This window comes from Saccopteryx bilineata, chromosome 1 (genome assembly GCF_036850765.1).
Source record: "Saccopteryx bilineata isolate mSacBil1 chromosome 1, mSacBil1_pri_phased_curated, whole genome shotgun sequence".
NCBI lineage: Eukaryota > Metazoa > Chordata > Mammalia > Chiroptera > Emballonuridae > Saccopteryx > Saccopteryx bilineata.
Window position 1 is genome coordinate 263,883,522 of NC_089490.1, and position 21,829 is coordinate 263,905,350.

At 38.0% G+C, this 21,829-nt stretch overlaps 3 protein-coding genes across 7 annotated transcripts in view; 1 reads left to right on the plus strand and 2 right to left on the minus strand.

Moving 5' to 3' along the window:
* Positions 1–6,130, minus strand: part of TRAPPC13 (trafficking protein particle complex subunit 13) — a 39,844-nt gene extending 33,714 nt beyond the window's left edge. For all 4 annotated transcript variants that reach the window (XM_066242176.1, XM_066242166.1, XM_066242156.1 and 1 more), the window contains exon 1: positions 5,991–6,130. In XM_066242176.1, coding sequence (XP_066098273.1) covers positions 5,991–6,036 — 46 coding nt within the window. In that variant the 5' untranslated portion in view covers positions 6,037–6,130. The remainder of the gene's footprint in view (positions 1–5,990) is intronic.
* Positions 1,675–6,120, minus strand: SHLD3 (shieldin complex subunit 3). The gene is made up of 2 exons (XM_066242217.1): positions 5,991–6,120; positions 1,675–2,879 (listed from the first exon to the last, which is right to left on the minus strand). Exon 2 carries the CDS (start codon positions 2,760–2,762, stop codon positions 2,010–2,012), a length of 753 nt encoding a protein of 250 aa, XP_066098314.1. The 5' UTR covers positions 2,763–2,879; positions 5,991–6,120; the 3' UTR covers positions 1,675–2,009.
* Positions 6,131–6,740: 610 nt separating the features above from the next.
* The window catches only part of TRIM23 (tripartite motif containing 23), a 48,101-nt gene continuing 33,012 nt past the window's right edge, over positions 6,741–21,829 (plus strand). Inside the window, exons 1-4 of one of the 2 annotated variants that reach the window (XM_066242375.1) lie at positions 6,741–6,869; positions 12,078–12,240; positions 18,156–18,277; positions 21,412–21,690. In XM_066242375.1, coding sequence (XP_066098472.1) covers positions 6,789–6,869; positions 12,078–12,240; positions 18,156–18,277; positions 21,412–21,690 — 645 coding nt within the window. In that variant the 5' untranslated portion in view covers positions 6,741–6,788. The remainder of the gene's footprint in view (positions 6,870–12,077; positions 12,241–18,155; positions 18,278–21,411; positions 21,691–21,829) is intronic. The other variant, XM_066242385.1, reaches the window with a different exon arrangement.

Consider the following 21,829-nt stretch of genomic DNA (forward strand, 5'->3'; position numbering starts at 1 on the left):
AGATGATTTTTCATTTAGACTTTTGGACGCATTCACGACGATTATTTTCCAGACAGTAATCTCATTTGTGACAAAGAAATGGCATTAAAAACAGTTAAAAACAAAACAATGCTTGGATAGAGTAAAACCTAATTGGAAAAGTTGATCTCTTCAGTCAAAAATTAGTAGACTCCTCAGATTTTAAGCAACTCAGCCTGTGAAGAATCCTTCCAAATGACACATTTACCATGTAGTTTGGAGCCTCTACCATGCTAGGCGCTAAGCCACAAAGCAAATGTAGTTCTGCTTTGCTAATGAGTATAGATTTACTAGTTCTTCTCAGTGATTTAGTTTTACTACCTAATAATATATAGTAGGCTCTGTGAGGACAGTGTTCACGGTTGTCTCCTCTCCTATGAAAGTACATAACCAATAGAAGGCACTTAAATTTGTTAAATACATGCTTTTATAGAGCTTTTATCCTATAACCACTTTGATTATTTTTATGAAGTGATGTGTAAACCCAATTTAAAATATTTTGGTGATGGGAAACCAACAAGGACTCTAAGAACCATTCAAATAGTAACCAGTAATTCACTAAGACTGAATTACTTATATCAGAATAAAGAATAACTTGACTTCTTATCACATTTAATACTTTCTTTCAAAAGAGGTTACACAGTCTTAAAGATACATTATGATCTTAGGCAAATTATACTTTTTTTTTTTTAATCTTTGTTTCAAAACAAAACATCAACTATTAATGTTCATTACCTATCTTTGGAAATATCAGCAGAATTTGGCTGGTCTCCCAATTTGAACTCTATTTATACCATTTGAAGAGCATTCCCAATAAAATTGGTTTCAGTTTTATTTTTTAAAAATTATTATTACACTTGCCTGATCAGGCGGTGGCACAGTGGACAGAGCATCGGCCTGCCATGCTGATGACCACCCGAGTCCAGGCACATATAAGAAAGCCATCAGTGGCCCTGGCCGGTTGGCTCAGCGGTAGAGCGTCGGCCTGGCGTGCGGGGGACCCGGGTTCGATTCCCGGCCAGGGCACATAGGAGAAGCGCCCATTTGCTTCTCCACCCCCCCTCCTTCTTCCTCTCTGTCTCTCTCTTCCCCTCCCGCAGCCAGGGCTCCATTGGAGCAAAGATGGCCCGGGCGCTGGGGATGGCTCCTTGGCCTCTGCCCCAGGCACTAGAGTGGCTCTGGTCGTGGCGGAGCGACGCCCCGGAGGGGCAGAGCATCACCCCCTGGTGGGCAGAGCGTTGCCCCTGGTGGGCGTGCCGGGTGGATCCCGGTCGGGCGCATGCGGGAGTCTGTCTGTCTCTCCCTGTTTCCAGCTTCAGAAAAATACAAAAAACAAACAAACAAACAAACAAAAAAAGAAAGCCATCAGTGAACAGTTAAGGTGCTACAAATATGAGTTCATGCTTCTCATCTCTCTCCCTTCCTGTCTGTCTGTCTACCACTGTCTGTCCCCTTCACCATACCCTCTTGCTAAAATAAGTAAATAAAATAAAATAACAGAAACTTAAAAAATTTTTTAAATAAAAATTATTACACTTTAGATAAGTAAAAAAACAAACTATAAAGTTAGATTTTTAAGGATTCATCCAAATCCAAACTATTCACTGTAATTCACAGAAATATCTAAATCAATCATGGGAAAAGTAACAGAGGAAAAGGAATAGAATATTTTACCTCTAAATTCAGTATAAATAATTTATCACAACTCATTTAAAAGATGGCTTTTAAAAGTAGAACATAGAAAGTTCTTGACTTAAATGACAAGCCTTTGAATTCACCTGATAGTTTTTTATTCCTGGGATACAAACTGAAAACATAATACTACACAATTATTTTGCAAAATGTTAAGAATAAATAGGCTATATTAGCAAAGGTTCAATTAAAAAAATTAAGTCATTAAAAATTTTAAAACCAGCAAAATATTATTCATCTCATTATTTCAGTATATACTGTTCATTTAGAATATTCTTTTTGACAATCAGTGGAATTCATTATATACTAAAAATAACACCATATTTGTGTACAAATAAATGTATTTTCCCAGTAAGAGTTAATTTTCCTTTAAGGAGATTTCCAACATATTCACAGTACATAATATCACAGAACACCCATATTTGGCCCAAATGTCTCTGAATTGTAGCATTACAAGATGGAAGTTCATTGTGCCTAATAATTCGATTGAGTTGTGCCCAAATGTCTTCAAGAGTTTGGTTGTTACAATTAATGTTTTCTATTGTCCATCTTGCTCTATAAAATGAGTGTAAATTAAGTGCCTTTAATCTATCTTGTAATTTTTTAGACAAAGGAAAAATATTTTCAGTACAATTTCTGCTGGGAACTGAAACACTCCAAGACCTCTTCTTGTGCCATTTTCCTCCTCCTGATTCTTTATCCAGATTTCCAGAAGTAGTCTGCTCATTCAGGGTGTGTGATCGGATTAAGTGCTTTTCTTTCAAATTAGGTCGAAACTCCAACAGAGCTACTGTGCAATCATAACTCTGTGATTTTACATCATGTTCTGAGATGGTTAAGTATTGTTTCACATATTCAGCTGCCTCCTCAGAAATCACAGGTGGTAATCTTTTAGGTTTGAGTGGCAGTTTGGTCCCATCATGTGGAAACCAAGGAATAAATCTGGATAGTGGACGGGTAGGAAAATCTTGAATTGCTTTCTCTGCAATTTTTAGTAGTTGTGTTGGATCACTCTCATATGGTCGATAATGTAATATTACTTCTGTGGTCATTCTGCAGTAATCCAGTTACTCTTAACGAAGATAAAATTTCTTAGCTGAGCTCCTCAGAGCTACAGTGTAATTTATAATTACAAGACTGTCTCTTTCCAAATCAGAAGAAAACAGGACCTAAAGTGGAAGTATTGCAAAGAATAAGATATAGTAGGGAGAGCCTACATACAAATAGGCAGGGAGAAAAGGAAAACAAAACCCAATCCCAATATAGTATTTTACCAAAGTGCTAATGTGAATGAGAATGTAATCCACATTGGAAATCCTTTCTCTCACCAAATAAGCAATCTGGATTAGATGACCTATAAAATCACTTCTAGCCTAAAAATGCTAATAGTCAATATGTTGAATTAAATTCAACAGAGAACAAACAATATGGAAGTGATGATATTAACATATTAGGTAATAATAATCTTAAGATTATATAAGAAACAAAGAAAAATTAGTGACTCTTAAAATACTAGATTCATAGACAGATAACAAAAATGTTATCTGTCTTAAATAATACTTAAAAATTTTGAGACATCTCAGTAGTAAACATTAAAAACATAAAAATGGTTTAACTCTGCATTTTGACCAGGCTAGGAACTGGTTTTGTGACAGTCTCCTCTATACAACTGAGGCACTTACAACAGTATCAAGACCTTAGTATTATGGCTCCTGAATTCTAATTTGGAAGAGAAACAGGAAGGCTTGACCTTTATTTTCTCTTTTTAGGACACAGAAGTCCTGAAGTTGCCCCAAATTAAGCACTGACAAGTTCCAGCATACAGTACATAAGCTCAAGAATGGAGCCTTTCAACATCTGCCAGTTAGGTTTCCTAACCAGGTCCAAAGCTGCAAAAGCCATGATATAGGTTCTTTCATATCCTTACTCTTGAAAAAAAGAGGTTGAATCCCTTCTCCCCAAAATCATTAGACAACTACAGGTGGGGACTCGTGGCATATCACAATACTTATTTGACAACTGATTTTGAAGAGTCAAAGAAGTAATCTTGCCTGACCAGGAGGTGGCACAGAGGATGGGGCATTGGACTGGGATGCCAAGGGCCCAGGTTCGAGACCCCGAGGTCGCCAACTTGAGTGCGGGCTCATTTGGTTTGAGCAAAGCTCACCAGCTTAGACCCAAGGTCGCTGGCTTAAGCAAGGGGTCACTCGGTCTGCTGAAGGCCCGCGGTCAAGGCACATATGAGAAAGCAATCAATGAACAACTAAGGTGTTGCAATGCGCAACGAGAAACTAATGATTGATGCTTCTCATCTCTGTTCCTGTCTGTCCCTGTCTATCCCCCTCTCTCTGACTCTTTCTCTGTCTCTGTAAAAAAAATAAAAGAAGTAATCTCATGATTATTTTCACCTACTGTTAATGTTCACTATCACTAACCAATTTGACAATTCTTAAATTCATCAATGATTGTGATCCTATATATCTGTAATTACTAATATGCATATAAATATAGATAGCATAGTCTTTCAAAGATTAATGTTTTTCTTTTTTTTCCCTTATACTTTCACATTGTAAGAGTTGGCATTGAGAAGTCTTTCAATACTGGCTGAATTGAGTAAGTTTGGCCAATATTGAAACTGAAGTTGTGAGATCTCCTTAACATTTTACAAATCTAAGAAAGTGAACTTAAATGACCCTTTATAAATTGATATACTTGGCATCCAACATCAGTAAAATTAAAATTTGTGAAATCTTGATTAACTGAGACAATGGGGAGAGATAATATCTAAAAGTTTTAACAAAGCTGACACTATTAGTGAATTTACAAGCACTTGTCCTTTTAGGCTGTTAAAATACTTTTTCTCAAGTTATCTTCTGCTTTGGAAAATAGAGAATAAAAAACTAAAAATTCTCAACAGCAGTTAAACAGTAAACTTTACTGTTTAACAGCTTTCAATTTGTATAAAAATCACACCTAGCAACTAACAGAACTGTTCCAAATTCTCACTAAATAGAATTGATCTAAATTCCTACCAAAGTAGTCAGTAAGGGGATGATCTCTATTTCATTCATTAGCATACAACATGGAGTCTTGGAAAAATGGAGGAAGGCCTTGTGTTGAAATATTGCCTCAACCACTTATTAGCCTTGTGATCTTGGAAAAGTTTCTTAACTTCTGAGAGTTGGGTAACCTCTATTCCACATACTTGATGTGATATCAGGAGATAAAGACCATGACAGTCCCTTTTCTTCTTTTTCTTCAGGAATAACCCATTTCAGTCCAGCTCATTTGCTCAAGCTAAGCTTACTGGTCGTTTAATATTACTTAATATTGCACTTCCTTAATTCTACAGTCAGAGACAGTCCTGTTAACCCCAGGCAACAGTATATGATTTTATGTTACAAATGGGACTGGTCAGCTTCTGTAATGCTTGTCGCCTACATAATAGCAGCTCAGGAGAGGGGAAGGAAGGTCCCTCAAAATGGAAACCACAAGGAAATAAATGCAATGTAACTGAATTCAAATGTTCATTTTCTCAGCTCAGTCCAGGAAGGTATTGGTAACGACACAGTAGAGCTTCCAAGAAATAAAAAGTGCATTTTGGTATAGAAAACAAGTGAAATAAAGTTGAAAGCATTTGAAATAAAGTGTTTCAGAAAACAGGAATTTCAGAAAAACTCTACCCTGCTTTTCTCTAAATAATGATCTAATTATCAAACATACTCAAATTGATTACTGTGTACAGAAATGAAAATTGACATGAATTTCTCCGTATATAAATATTCTGAAGTACACTACAGTAGGATTTAACAAACCTAAGTTATGTAAATTTTAGTACTATGTATCTCTAAGTCTTTGGCCTGCTGTTGTGCAATTCAGGACTAATTTTATAGCAGAAGCTAAGGCCTGGTCACTTTGTCAGTGCCACAGGAAGAGACAAGAGATAACAGAAAACCACTTCAGATGTCGGCGGTCCTCATTTAAACAGGGCTCTCCCCGGGTAGAGCGGGGACGTCAGCTTCTGCAGCTAAAATCTGTCTGTGACGGCAGCAGCACATAACTAAGTGACGTACCAGGTATCTATCTATTCTATGCTAGAGGCTCTCAAACCTAAAAAACCACAAGCTGAAATTGCTTCCTGCCGCTCGGATCCAAGGGACAGAAGCAGCCGGGCGAGCACTGACAGTGTACAAGGACGAGGTCCACGTGGCAAAGGCTTGGGGGACTAGAGAGAGAAGGGAGAAAACAGATGAAAGGGAATCAGGTTCGCAAAAGTTTACCTTTCAGGGCCAGCAGGTGCTCCTGTTTGGGGGGATTCACTTCCATTTTGACCGGCACTTTTGACCCCGTGCCTATGGGGGCTGAAGACGTTCAATCCAACAAGGAAGAGAACGGAAAAGCGCACTTTCGGGAAGACGGGACGTCACAGTCCCGATAGTTACTCCTTTCCGGTGGTATCTTAGATTTATTTCCTCTTCCCACGTCCGTGACAGACCTAACCGCTTCTTTTTATCAAGGCCACCTCTGGCCTTTTAGACACCTATACATAAAATACTGTGTTTCCCAGCCGCAGTCACACAGCGCGACAGCAAGAAACCAGTCGCCGGAAACAATAGGACCTCCGGACTTGCGACCGTAAGGAGTAAAAGATGCAGATGTAGCACGCTGGGATTTGTAGTTTATATAGACACCGCATTGCATGCAGGGAGATGTAGTCCCTCCTCGTACCCCGTCCGTTTCGCAACTAGGAAGAGTATCTCTGAATATTACTGGAGCCAGAGTTTTATCCAAAAACTTTCCTTCTGTTTTAGCTTTACTTTTTTCCTTAACTTTATTCCTTCCATCAGTTGCATATTCTTTAACAACAATAAAAATAAACGTTCATGCTCAAGTAGTGCAGCTAAACAGCTATTATCACTCGCGGGCGGGATGAGGAACAGTGGGAAGGAACAGCTCCTTTCGCGTCATATTGCGCCTGCGCGCCAGTGGCGGGCGCCGAGGCTTCTGGGTAGGTGGCTCTACCCCGCCTCCTAGTTGAAAGCCCTCACCGCTGTTCCTGCTACGCCGGTCCTCCTACGATGGCTGCCCTGGTTGTAAACAAGCCTGGAACCGGACTAGACAATGGCCGTCAGGGCAGCCGTGGTACGGCCGTGGTGAAGGTGAGCGACCGTGCATGCTCTGTTCTCCACCATTGGGCTCCCTTCGGTTCATCCGGAGATCTGGCTCGGCGCCGCGGCCCTGGTTTCTTTGGCGGATGCGCGGCCACTGGGCCCTCCTCGGCTTTACTAGCCCTCCCCTCCGCGACTTTTAATCCGCAGGTCTGCAGTGGCCTGGTCTTCTATTGCCAGTGGGGACACTTGCGAAAAGAAGCTTACGGGCCTGTGAGAGTGACCTGGGCTGCGCTTCCCCCGTTCTTCTGCTTTTAGTTAAATTCAACAGGCATTAATTAGCTTATTGTTATTAAATCAAGCCATTATTACCGCCAGGGACTATGTTAGGTGTCACTCGTTAACATCTAATAGAGGTAAATGTTAATTTCTGTTTTACAGGTGAGGAAACTCAGGTTTAGATTAACACAGTTTGTGGCAGAGCCAGGGTTGACCGACTCTAAAGTTTGCTTTTCATTATTACATTAATTCTGTGACCAGACATCAATTATTGGGTAATCGGCTCCCTCACCTCTTGGTAGTGTAGTTTTGTCAGCTCTTTAGAAGTAACCAACAGTAGCATAGCTGGATATTAACGCTAGGTATTGTCTGTGTTTGAAATTTGAAATTCTACCCTGTGTAAATGCTCTAAGATGACTTCACTAAAAAATCGACTGAAATATATGGAATTCATTTTTCCCCTTCACTCTATATATGGAAACAATTTGGAAGGGAGAACAGATCGAAATGGTTTGTGGAATACCTTCAGGATTATTTGCAACCTGAGATAACTGATATTCTCATTTCTGACCACATATTAGAATCACTGAGGACTTTTTAAACTACTGATGCAGTCCTTCTTTCCCAGTTCTGATTAAGTTGACACCAGTATATATTTTTTTACATCCCCAGGAGTGGTTTTAATGTGCAACTATGTTTGAGAACCTCTGGATCAGATAATACCTGAAATGTTTTTAGTCTTTAATAATAGCCCTTTATGATTTTTCACCTAATGTTGGTTTTATATGACAGCAAATGATACATTTCTGCTCACAACTGTGTTATCAGTCAATATTGGTGGATGATACAGCTGACCTTTATATGTTAATGAAGTTATTCTGAAAATACACAGCATTTCCAAGATGCAGAGGAACCCTTTTATTATTGGGTATATTATATGGTTGAGATTTTATTTATTGAATTGTGTTTTTTCTAAATCGAGAATAGCTGAAGATTATTTTGTGAATTAACTTGAATTAAGAAGTTGTATTTGGGATGGATATTATTGCTGTATCTACTTTTGTTACCCTGTTTGCTTTAAAATCTCAAAAAATATACCAAAACCTGATGCAACTCCAGTTTATTTTAGCACACAGTTTGATATATTAGAGGCTCGCTTTGTACATTTTAATCTTAATACATGTAAAATGTGTCTGAGCAGTGCAGTAGGACAGTCTTTTGGCAAGAACCTCATGCCAGAATTTGTAAGAGGTGTATGGTGGCATATACTTAAAATATCATTGTTGCCCTGGCTAGATAGTTGGGTTGGTTGTAGCATACTACTAATGAGCAAAGGTCGTGGGTTCGATCCCCAGTCACGACACATGCAAGAACAGATCAATGTTTCTGTCTTGCTCTCTCTCCCTTTCTCTCTGCCGCCAGTCAATAAATTTTAAAACAAATCATTGTCAATTTCATAGATGAAAGCTAGAAATACTAATTGGAAATAAGAGGTGAAGTTCAGTGGTGCTAATACAATATTATCTAACCTGGCCTCTTGTTTAGTGAAAAAGTTGATAATAGCATGGTTTTTATCATTAGAAAAACAAATGAAAATCTGGAAACTTGAAATTAATTATATTCAGAAAAGAAACAGGAAAGTTTATTTTGAATAGTGAACCTTCTTAGCCCTTTTAATATATGGACTGGTTAATTAAAATTTGGTTTACATGTAAGGAATACATGTCCTCTTTGGCATATATGTGAAGTTTATAAATTTAAGAGCTAGTCTCCTATCTAGGACTTAGTTTATCTTATATTGTTAATCAGAATTCCTATTCATGACTACTGAGAAAATAATTTCTTATTCTACTATATACTGAGTTGATGCAAAATAGTCTAGTACCTTTATTTTTGGACCTGTGTTTGGTTTACCAGATCAGTGGACTTTTACTAGTGCTTCTTGAAAACACCTACATTAGCAACAATAAATTCTATTATTTTGTGTTATAATAAGGTCAGAGATATATGATATGAATGATCTAAGTAAAATTTTAGTTTGGTTCTTTGAAGTTTATTGTCATAAAAAAGTAAAAATATGTCGCATTAGTGAGAACATTTGTAAGAAATGTTGCATTTATTTTATAATATCTAATTCTATTTCAATATCTTTTCTGTATCCAAATTTGATACTTTAAGTGAAACTTTTTTCATGCATTAAAAAAAATACAGGATAAATTGAAGTGTTTGTGTGTATAATATATATAATTTATGTGCAGAGCTGTACTCTGACTCGTCTTCACTAGACTACATAATTTTTCAGTTTATGAATGTACAGTAATCTTTTCCAGTCTTGTGTTGGTGTGTATTTTGTTTCCAATCTTTTGTGAATATAAATAGTGTACTGTAAGGATTAACATATATGTGACATACTTGTAGCATAAATTCCAGAATTGTTGAGCTATTCTGACTTTTGATAGTCATTGCCAAATTGCCTTCTAGAGAGACTATATCAGTCAGTAAAACATTTCACAGCAATCAGTAATGCTCTCACACTTTTACCAGTGCAAAGTGTTATCAATCAATTGATCAAATCTGAATAAAAGTATACTGGTGTAGCTTCAGTTGCATTTTAGTTGCAAAGTATTTTGAAAGAGACTGAATGTATTTTTGTATATTTAAGGTAAAGACTATAAGTTTTTAATTTTTTTTTTTTGTATTTCTCTAAAGTGGAAACGGGGAGGCAGTCAGACAGACTCCTGCATGCTTCCGACTGGGATCCACCTGGCATGCCCACCGGGGGTGATGCTCTGCCCATCTGGGGTGTTGCTCTGTTGCAACCAGGGCCATTCTAGCGCCTGAGGCAGAGGCCATGGAGCCATCCTCAGCACCCAGGCCAACTTTGCTCCAATGGAGCCTTGGCTGTGGGAGGGGAAGAGAGAGACAGAGGAAGGAGAGGGAAAGGGGTGGAGAAGCAGATGGGCGCTTCTCCTGTGTGCCCTGGCCGGGAATCAAACCCAGGACTCCTGCACGCCAGGTCGATGCTCTACCACTGAGCCAACTGGCCAGGGCCTAAGTTTTTAATTTTTTTTAAGTGTGTGAGCTATGTGTTATATTTAAACTTTTTGAACCATACTGGGATGCAAGCCAATGTGTTTGCATTTCAAGTAGTAGGTCCAAAATAATGGCAGAGTTAAGATTAAAACTTGAATGCATTAAGTCTGATTTCCACTCGGGGTTTTCTGTTTTTTACTTTGTATTGTGTATTTGTTGGGTATGGTGGTTGGCCAAACGTTTTTAGATTTTTATTTTGTTGGGCTTTATATAAGTCCATAGGTGTTAGTATTTAGAATACCCTGTACCTGAAGGGTTTTTGGTCCAATAGGAAAGAGAGGCTGGAAAGCCAATAAAGAAAGGTATTAGGCCCTGGCCGGTTGGCTTAGCGGTAGAGCGTCGGCCTGGCGTGCGGGGGACCTGGGTTCGATTCCCGGCCAGGGCACATAGGAGAAGCGCCCATTTGCTTCTCCACTTCCCCCCTCCTTCCTCTCTGTGTCTCTCTTCCCCTCCCGCAGCCAAGGCTCCATTGGAGCAAAGATGGCCCGGGCGCTGGGGATGGCTCCTTGGCCTCTGCCCCAGGCGCTAGAGTGGCTCTGGTCCTGGCAGAGCGACGCCCCGGAGGGGCAGAGCATCGCCCCCTGGTGGGCAGAGCATCGCCCCTGGTGGGCATGCCGGGTGGATCCCGGTCGGGCGCATGCGGGAGTCTGTCTGACTGTCTCTCCCCGTTTCCAGCTTCAGAAAAATACAAAAATAAATAAATTAATTAATTTAAAAAAGGTACTAAAGTATTTTGGATATTAAGATACATGGTACATGAGGGCCCTAGGGATAGTGTGTTCATTTCAGTTAGACTGAGCTGTGTGTGGTCCTCAGACATACAATATTTAGAGACTTGTTGGTTTATTAAAGTAAAACAAGAATCCTCTAGAAAAGTGCCATTTAGCTATTTCATCAGCATTAGCAGAAGAAAGCAGCAAAAACCGCTTGTCATTATCTTAGAACTACAAGCTGTCTGTAGTGTGAGAACACAGTCTGCAAGGGGGTTGGAGTGAAGCATTCGGACAGAGACCAGATTATAACAGGTTATAGAGGACATGCACAGGAGTTTGTGGTACCATTAACCAGTTCAGTGTGGGTATTATTTTCATTTAACTAACATTGTGAAACACTTTAAATATATTAAGAAATAAAGTACCAAAAATCTTTCATTGACATAAATACAGTTTGTTGACTATAAAACACTCATGGGCCTGGGAATCAGATTTTGCTGATTCTTATCTCTTTTCATTTAATTATTGATACATAACCTTGGACAAATTAGTACCTGTAATTGGAACTGGATAGACAAAATATTTTCTAACCCAGGAGCATATTTATTAATTGAAACAAGGAATTGAAATTTTAAATCCAAGGTAGTTGCTTTCTTGCCTTTATATTATATGATGTAAATGGATACTGGAAGATACTTCAAATTTACTTAGTCTTTTCATAACACATCTTTTATCATTTAGAAGAGTAAATTATCATCCTAGCACATATTTGAAATTATTTTGTTTAAATTAATGAGGATGTCTTAGGGGGTAGGTAATTGCAGAGAAATTGTTTAACTTAATAACCCATGTTTGGAAAAATGATACAGATTCAGATATAATGAATCAATTCATAATTTTCAAAAGATAAAGATGATATTAAATTACAATATTGTGTAGTCCATAACACTTCACATTTCAAGGATAATCTACCCTGATTTAATTTTGGTAGGGTCTATCAGATGAATATTTAAAAGATGATTTAAAGTTTTACAACCTAGACAGCCCCCCCCATGGAGGAATAAAGTAATTTACTAAGATTTATTCAATATGTTAGATCAGCTTTTTAAGAAAACTAAAATATGTATGCTTTTAAAACCGTTTAAAGACCACATGTTTCCTTTGCAAATGCTAGGTGCTGGAGTGTGGAGTGTGTGAAGATGTCTTTTCTTTGCAAGGAGACAAAGTTCCCCGCCTTCTGCTCTGTGGCCACACAGTCTGTCATGACTGTCTCACCCGCCTGCCTCTTCATGGAAGAGCAGTCCGTTGCCCTTTTGATCGACAAGTAACAGACCTGGGTAGGAATATATATGTTTTTTTGGGTTTTTTTAAGATTTACAATTGTTCATGGAATACAAATATCATAGAAAAAAAACTTCTTTCTACTTGATTTTTAAAATTATATAATTCCAAGGAGGATTCAATTTCTGTTAAGGCCAGTAGTCTTATAAGTATAAACTAGCTTACTCTTTTTTTTTTTTTTTTTTTTTTTTTTTTTACAGAGGCAGAGATAGACAGGGACAGACAGACAGGAACAGAGAGAGATGAGAAGCATCAATCATCAGTTTCTCGTTGTGCGTTGCGACTTCTTAGTTGTTCATTGATTGCTTTCTCACATGTGCCTTGACCGTGGGCCTTCAGCAGACCGAGTAACCCCTTGCTGGAGCCAGCGACCTTGGGTCCAAGCTGGCGAGCTCTTTGCTCAAGCCAGATGAGCCCGCGCGGGACCTCGGAGTCTCGAACCTGGGTACTTCCGCATCCCAGTCCGACGCTCTATCCACTGCACCACCGCCTGGTCAGGCTAGCTTACTCTTAAGTACTAATTTTATTTCACCTGACTGTGGTGCTGCAGTGGACTACTGAGGTTGCTGGTTCGAAACCTCAGCCTTCCCCGGTCAAGGCACATATGAGAAGCAACTACAACCAGTTGATGCTTCCCACTATTCCCCACACCCCCTTCTTTTTCTCTCTTCCTCTCCCTCTCTTCTAAAATCAATAAATAAAATGTTTGGAAAAAAAGATTATTTCATTTTCTGAGATGTTTGTATTCAATACCTACTAATATATAAAGAACTTTAAATCACCTGAGAAAAACATGCTAACCTATTCAAAGAAATATGAAGATTTATTTGCCTGAAGCCATTGATACAATAAAACATTGTTTCCTTAATAAATAGACCAATAATAAAAATACAGTTATGTAATTTGAGTGTCAGCATGTTTTTATTTACTGGTATCAGAAACAGAAGTGTTTGTAGCTTGTGATAGTTACTTGTTTTATGTTTAAATAAGTTTAAAGATCTTGTTGAATTTTTTTTTTTTTTAGTTTCCTGCATACTTTTAAAACTATATATTTCAAAATGAGTTATTACTGTGGGATACTAGATTTGGAAATAACATTAACATTTTAACAGCTATTTTACAAACATAAGTTCTATAAGTTTACTCTTTTGGAAAGCAGAATTTTCTTCAAAATAGTTTAAAGTCATTTTTACAGGTCAGTCGCACTGTTTGTTTTAAGGCTCTTCTAGTGTGTTTATACTATATGTCAAGTGGAACACACTCAAAATAATTTATCTACCAAAAAAAAGAAAGAAAGCAAGAATACCCAGATTTTAGGTTAGAAAGCTTTAAAATGCTAAGAAACATGACTATAAAATGTTTTCTTGTAGGGAAAGGGGAAGTTGCTTAGGTTTTGGCAGTCTTTGATTTAAATAGTAACTATGTAGTATGTAATATAGGAAAGTGTCAGCTTTATTACAGATGACATTAAATTACTATTAGCCAAGAAATAATAGGGACAAAAGGTGAGATACTTGTATTTCAACAGTCCTTTACTTGGCCTTTTATTCTGATAGGTATTATACCATCTTGATAGAAAACTATCTAGAAATATATGTTTTAGAAATAATGTTTTAGATATGGAAGATAGACCCTTCTATCTTTTTGAAGGACACTGTAACTTCTTTACATAAATGTCACAGTGCAGGTTACCACCCTCAATGTTTAAACTAAAGTAGAAATTTATGACAGAGAATGAATAGTTATATCCTAAGTTGAAGTGAAACATGATTGCTATCATATCAACACTAGAAAAAAACCAATAACTCTGCCTTGGATATAGCTTATAGGTTTGATTTTTACTGTGATTTTAGCGTGTGGACTATGTGTCAGTGACTCGATATAGTTTGATGTCATTGTTTTTATTTACTATTATTTTTAAGATTTTATTTATTGATTTTTATGGGGGCAGGGGACAAGAAGTAGTTGCTTCACTCTAGCTGTTCATTGGTTACTTGTCATTATGTGCCTTGATCGGGCAAGCCCAGAATTTCAAACCAGTGACCTCAACGGTCCAAGCCAGCTCTCTATTCACTGTGCCACCATAGGCCAGACTGATGTCATTATTTTTTTAAAAATCTATTTGTAATTGTACTATAAAAATAATATATGTACATTGCAAAAAAATTTAAAAATCTAGAAAAGAATTTAGAAGAAAAAATTATTTGTAATTTCTCTTTCTACAGAAGAAAACTACTGTTGAGAGGATCAGAATCAGAATTATTCTCTAGTCCTAGAAGTATTAGTAGTTATTTGTGGTAGTTTTTAGTATGGTTCAGCGATATTTCTAGTTCTTTTCTGTCCACGTGGTAAAATTATACTTCTTTACTCTGTTATAGTTAGGTATGGCTGTGTGATTTCCTTTTAACCAGTGAAATATGAATAGACTAAAGTGTTAACTTCCAGATAGAAGCTGTTAAGGAGGGATTTATTATTGTTTGCAATAAATTCTTCTCCCTACTAAAGTGAGGTGGTCCAGCTGGTTGGAGGTTCAGTGGCCTGTGTCCCTTATCAGGGATAGTAGCAAACACAACTTTTCTTGTCTTCCACAACCCCTGATATGTTGCATGAGCAAAAAAAGTCTTTGTTGTTTTAAACCATTGAGATTTTAGAGTTACAGAAATATTAGTGATACACTAGGCAGTAGATAGATACTGCTAGTAGTTTATGTTCATTATATAATGACAATATTTGGAAGATTGTCAGGATAATATTTGTATTTTATTTTTTTAGCAAGAGAGACAGAGAGGGGCACAGATAGGGACAGACAGGAAGGGAGAGAGATGAGAAGCATCAATTCTTTGTTTTGGCACCTTCTTCATTAATTGCTTTCTCATATGTGCCTTGAACAGGGGTGGGCGGGCGCTACAGCAGAGCTAGAGATTACTTGCTCAAGCCAGTGACCTTAGGCTCAAGCCAGTGACCTTGGGCTCAAGTCAGTGACCTTTGGGCTCAAGCCAGCAACCATGGGGTCATGTCTATGATCCCACGTTCAAACCAGCGACCCTGCATTTAAGCTAGTGAGCCCATGCTCAAGCTAGAGGAGCCCGCACTCAAGCTGGAGACCTTGGGGCTTTGAACTTGGGTCCTCAGCATCCTGGGCAAACGTTCTATCTACCGTGCCACCACCTGGTTAGGCAGGATAATAGATAATATTTTTAAATAACGGATTCACCTAGTATACTTCTTAGCCCTTATGTAAATAGAGGAGATAAAATTCAGTTTATAGAGCACATGTGGATTAAAACAAGGAGAAAGTCTTGTTGGATAACAAGGTTGTGGGAGAAATGTTGGATTGATTGCCTGAAGGTACTTTGGGAAAGAGGTCACAAAAGTCAGAGGAAGCTAAAGATACTTAGCTTAATTTGAATTTTTTTGAAGAATCACACAAAAAATAGTTTCTTTCCCTTTCCCTTTCTCTGTCCCTTCCTTTCCTTTACTTTCCTGTTAGACCAAGGAAGGGGAGCCCTATAGCCAGTGACTCCATCATCCTTTCATCCAGGGGTAGTCAACCTTTTTACACCTACCGCCCACTTTTGTATCTCTATTAGGAGTAAAATTTTCTAACCGCCTACCGGTTCCACAGTAATGGTGATTTATAAAGTAGGGAAGTAACTTTACTTTATAAAATTTATAAAGCAGAGTTACAGCAAGTTAAAGCATATAATAATAATTATTTACCAAGTACTTTATGTCGGATTTTCGCTGTTTGGCAGAATAAATCTTTATAAAACAACTTACTGTAGTTAAATCTATCTTTTTATTTATACCTTGATTGCTCCGCTACCGCCCACCATGAAAGCTGGAATGCCCACTAGTGGGCGGTAGGGACCAGGTTGACTACCACTCTTCATCCTTTCATTTCTGCATTCCTTCAGTGAGTATGTATCAGGTGGCAGCTATGTGTCAGGTGGTATCTGTTGCATAAAAGCTCACCTTAACGTAACAGACATATTCCTTCTAACTGTTGAAGGATCTGACTTTTATTTCTAGTCTCAGGAAGAAAGAGGGAGGGAGAGAGGGAGAGCAAGAGAGAGAGAGAGAAAATGAATAAGAATATGTACATGTATGCATGCATGCATATATGCATTCTCATCTGGCCTTTTATGGTCATTTCTGGGGAAAAGAATCAGTGTTCCTTATTCAAATGTGCCTAGTCTTATCTACCTCAAAGGGATTCTTGTCTTGCTTTGATGTGTCAGTATAAATAGTTTATATACTCATTGATTGCTATAGGGTTCTAGGTTATCTATTCTAATTTCAGTTTAGTTAGAGAGATGGAGTTATTTTTAGGTTAAGTGTTTCTTTGTACAGAGGTTTTCAAATGTGAATCATAGCTTATTTGTGGTCATGAAATCAATGTAATTGGTTGTGACAAATTTTTGAAACAGACCTAAAAACATCAGTGTGTGGCACACTGTAAGGATAAATATTGGTGTGTGAAACTTGTTTCAGTTATATATATGATATTTGGTACTGGTTTGCAATGTAGATTGTATTTCTTACTGTAGGTTACTATAGAGATATTTCAGAGCACTTAGTTTGGAATACAGTCATCCCTCACCATATTGCAGTTCACTTTTCATGGTCTCGCTGTATCACAGATTTTTAAATTGTATATATCTAATTTTGTATCACGGACCTTTTGCTGTATCATGGGATTTTTGTGGTTTATAGGTATTTTTATATATTCTTTTAATTTTATGGTAAAATAAGCATTTTCAGGCCAAAAAACTTGAAAAGAGTATAAAAAATATAAACAATATTAATTAAAACATATTAAAAGAATATTACTGTATATTCACTGGTGAGTATCCATATAGAATTTTATATGTTGTTAAAGTTACATAAGTTTAAGAGTGTAGAAAGTGTTTAAGAGCTGTATGGCCAGTAGCCTCTGCCATCATGGCCATGCAGGTACATGTTCCCATTAGATTCGGACAGACGGTAAAGAAACAGCTGAGCCCAAAACTGGTGGGCCATACCTTTATTCTAGCCTCGCACTGACCAACGAGTAAAAACATAAACACAGAGGGCTTCAAAACCCACTCACACTTTCTCTGGTTCCACAACCAGGAGGATCTTTCCAGTTTTCCTTAGAATCAAAGGCCTCCACCAGTCTCAGTGGAGCTCACAAAGCCCCTCACCCTTCTGGTTCCCATTTGCCAACACAGCTTCTTACTCTGCAAAAACATGGCCTCCTTCTCCTTCTTTCTGCTTCTGCTTCTTCACAAACTTTTCTTGGTGTGAAAACCCCTCCTCCAGCACACATTAGCATAACAAAACCTCTTCCCAAGCAGGAAGGTAATTAGCAGTTTCACCTGGGCAGCGCCATTCACGTGGGCAGTGGCCATTTTTAACAATAAAAGTGAGCAAACCCCAAAAATGCAGATTTTACAAACTCATTTGCCCAACAAGAGCATAGGAAGTATTTATAAGAGTGTGGGAAAGGTTTATAAGAGTTTGTGTGGGGGTTTATAAAGCCTTAATATATATATAAGTAATAAAGTAAATATAAGGTTGCTACTTCATGGATTTTTGCCTATCGCAGGGGGTTCTGGAACCTAACCCCTGTGATAGACGAAGGACCACTGTATTTAGTAAGAGTCAATGAAAAAAATATAGGTATGATTGTAAAGTTAAATGATAGAAAAATAATAGAACTTTAAAGTATGTTTCTACTTAGAATGCTGATTCTTTTTCTTTTAAGAGAATATTAAGACAATTGTTTTATCATGAAAATGAGGAATATTTTTTATTTTAAGTTTTAGACATTATTAATGGCTAAACTATATGATAGAAATTGCTATTGAGGTATGAGGTAAAATTATTGAGATTGCATTCTGTTAGATTTCGTTTCTTTATATTTTAGGAGATTCAGGTATCTGGGGATTGAAAAAAAATTTTGCTTTGTTGGAACTTTTGGAACGACTACAGAATGGACATATTGGTCAGTATGGTGCTACAGAAGAAGCCATTGGGATATCTGGAGAGGTATTGATTGAGCTTGGTGAAATATTTGTTATGAGCATGAGTATTTTCTTGTAATTTAAAATATTTCCCAATAAAAGCACAGTATTACCTTACTCCAGCAGGTAGGATCCCAGAACCACAATTTTCATTACGTTACAATTCTTGTGTGTGTGTGTGTGTCAGAGACAGACACACAGGAGGGAGAGAGATGAGAAGCATCAATTCTTTATCTCAGCACCTTAGTTGTTCATTGATTGCTTTCTTATATGTGCCTTGACTCAGGAGCTCCAGCAGAGTGGGAAACCCCTTGCTCAAGCCAGTGACCTTGGGCTTCAATCCAGCGACCTTTGCGCTCAAGCCAGTGACCATGGGGTCATGTCTATGATCCCACGCTCAAGCCAGTGACCCAGCGCTCAAGCCGATGAGCCCTCACTCAAGCTGGCAACCTCGGGATTTTGAACCTGGGTCCTCCATGTCCCAGTCCAACGCTCTATTCACTGTGCCACCGCCTGGTCAGGCATATTGTAATTTTTAAGGCAGCAATACTCCTAATGGAACAAAAGTAAAACTGAAACCTAAATTCTCTAATAATATTATACCCAAACTGTGTTTTGTATGTAAACTTGTCTTTTGGTTTTTTGGGGTTTTTTTTGTATTTTTCTGAAGCTGGAAACGGGGAGACAGACAGACTCCTGCATGCGCCCGACCGGGATCCACCCGGCACGCCCACCAGGGGGCAACGCTCTGTTGTGACCGGAGCCACTCTAGCGCCTGAGGCAGAGGCCACAGAGCCATCCCCAGCGCCCGGGCAATCTTTGCTCCAGTGAAGCCCCAGCGGCTGTGGGAGGGGAAGAGAGAGACAGAGAGGAAGGAGAGGGGGAGGGGTGGAGAAGCAGATGGGCGCTTCTCCTGTGTGCCCTGGCCGGGAATCGAACCTGGGACCTCTGCACGCCAGGCCGACGCTCTACCACTGAGCCAACCGGCCAGGGCCTTGTTTTTTTAATTTAAAAAAAATTTAAGACTTTAATTTAGAGAGGAGAGAGAGAGAGAGAGAGAGAGAGAAGGGGGGAGGAGCAGGAAGCATCAACTCCCGTTTGTGCCTTGACCAGACAAGCCCAGGGTTTTGAACCAGCGACCTCAGCATTCCAGGTTGATGCTTTATCCACTGTGCCACCACAGGTCAGGTCATAAACTTGTCTTATGATTCCTTTCTGTCCCCAAAAGTGAAAGAGTAAGGCCATGTAAGCTACATTAAAGCAGAGAATGTGGAAGTGAAGCAGTCAACAGTAAAGCACAAAGAAAGAAAGAGGAACTATATGAAAGAGGCTCTTTAGTACAGAAGCAAAATACCTTAAAGACAGCACTAGCTCCTGAGGGAATCACTACTGTTAAATATTTTTATGAGAAGATTAAATTATGTGTAGGTGTATTCTCTTTATCTAGACAGGCATCTATCCATAGATATTAGAAGTCCTAGAACACAGATTAAAATAACATTTTTTAATACTTAAGGAATTGCCTGCATAGCTCATAGGCTGTTCTGGATATAAAAATAGTTGTAGTAAATAACAGTTAATGATTTAAGTGATCGATTTTAAAACCCTGTTTCTTGTGAAGTGAAAATAATCTCAGATTGATTTTTAGTTTTCTTTTATTAAGTCATGATTTCTTTGTGTAACGTAAATACTTGAAATGAATTTCAAATTGAAGCAATCTTTCCTGAAATTTTTGCAGTTCCTCCATATGCTCTATCTTTTCTATTTCAAAAGACATTCAAATATTATCTAATGTTAACCTTTTTAATTATTTGTTAGATTTGGAAAACAAGGCATAAATTTATTTTACACGCACACATTTCCCATAATTGCAAACAAAACTGTTAACTTTATGTTTGTTTTTTATTTAATGTGACATTGAGTGACGCCATTGATGTATTTCCTAATATTTATTTTTGGAAAAATTTTATACCAAATCTTTCCCTTTCCAATTATGACCTTTTATATTCAACAAAAAAATTCCAAAACATTCTTGATGATCTGACATAAAAATTTTTAACTTGAAACTTTTTAGTAATTCTTGAAAATTAGCATGCCTATAAAATTAAGCAAATTTTATTTGTTTATTTGCTTAAATCAGTGGCTTTCAACCAGCATTAGGCAATGGACTCACCTGTGGAGCTTTAGAAAGAAGTACACAAGCTCAGGCTTCATCTATAACCTATTAAAATAAGTATTTTTCAGGTAGGATTCTTGACATCCAGGGTTTTAAAAGCTTCATAGCTGATTCTGATGCACCTCCCCCTTTGCTATCTAAATAACATTTGTGCTTTTCTTCCTGTACATCATGACAAAAAATATTTAAAGCAGTGCATATGTATTTAATATCAGGTTTTTTAGTCTTAAAAAAAGAATTCTAACCTCTATTCAGTTTCTTATGTGTAAAGTAAGGGGATTCTGTGGAAACTAACTTTGCTCAGACTGTGAATCTATGATAATAGTAATACTTTTTTGCCTCAAATTCAGTAGTATATGTTGATAATTTTGGAACTAGCTTCTCACCCATAGAAATGAATACTTTCTTAGGTGAGTAGTGAGTGACCTTTGTACTTAATTAGCAGTGTATTTTCACATATAAAGGCTGGTTAATTGAAAACAGATTATAGGCTTGTCCTGGACAGATAGCTCTGGTTGGTTGGAGCACCGTCCCAGTACACAGTGGTTGCCAGCTCATTCCCGGGTCAGGGCACATATAGAAATAGATGAATGTTTCTGTCTGTCTGTCTCTCTTCCTTCCTCTCTCTCTAAAATCAATAAATAAAAAATTTTAAAACGATTATAGACTTTTACCTGACCTGTGGTGGCGCAGTAGATAAAGCGTCGACCTGGAATGCTGAGGTCACTGGTTCAAAACCCTGGGCTTGCCTGGTCAAGGCACATATGGGAGTTGATGCTTCCTGCTCCTCCCCCTGTTCTCTCTCTATCTCTCCCCCTCTCTCTCTCCCCTCTCTCTCTAATAAGAATGAATAAATAAAATCTAAAAAAGTAAATTTAAAAAAATAAATAAATAAAATGATTATAGACTTTTATGTTTCAAAATTTGTCATGTTACTGTGATTGGAGTTCAGTTTTAAGACATTAATTTTTTTTGTTTATCAGAGCATCATTCGTTGCGATGAAGATGAAGCTCACGTTGCATCTGTATATTGCACTGTATGTGCAACTCACTTGTGCTCAGAGTGTTCCCAAGTTACTCATTCCACAAAGACATTAGCAAAGCACAGGCGAGTGCCTCTTGCTGATAAACCTCATGAGAAAACCATGTGCTGTCAGCATCAGGTGCATGCCATTGAGTTTGTTTGCTTGGAAGAAGGCTGTCAGACAAGCCCGCTTATGTGCTGTGTCTGCAAAGAATATGGAAAACACCAAGGTCACAAGGTATGATTAAAATTAAACTGGGTGACCTTACCTAGTTTACCAGTCTACCATTTGTAGACTGAAAAGAAACATTTAATTTTTGAATAACAAAAATTTTAGCAGAGAGACCTCATGATAATAGTTATATTTTTGGCCTCAA

What these genes read in the sequence shown, in the direction of transcription:
- SHLD3 (XM_066242217.1), bottom strand. Translation starts at nt 2,762, where the DNA reads ATGACCACAGAAGTAATATTACATTATCGACCATATGAGAGTGATCCA.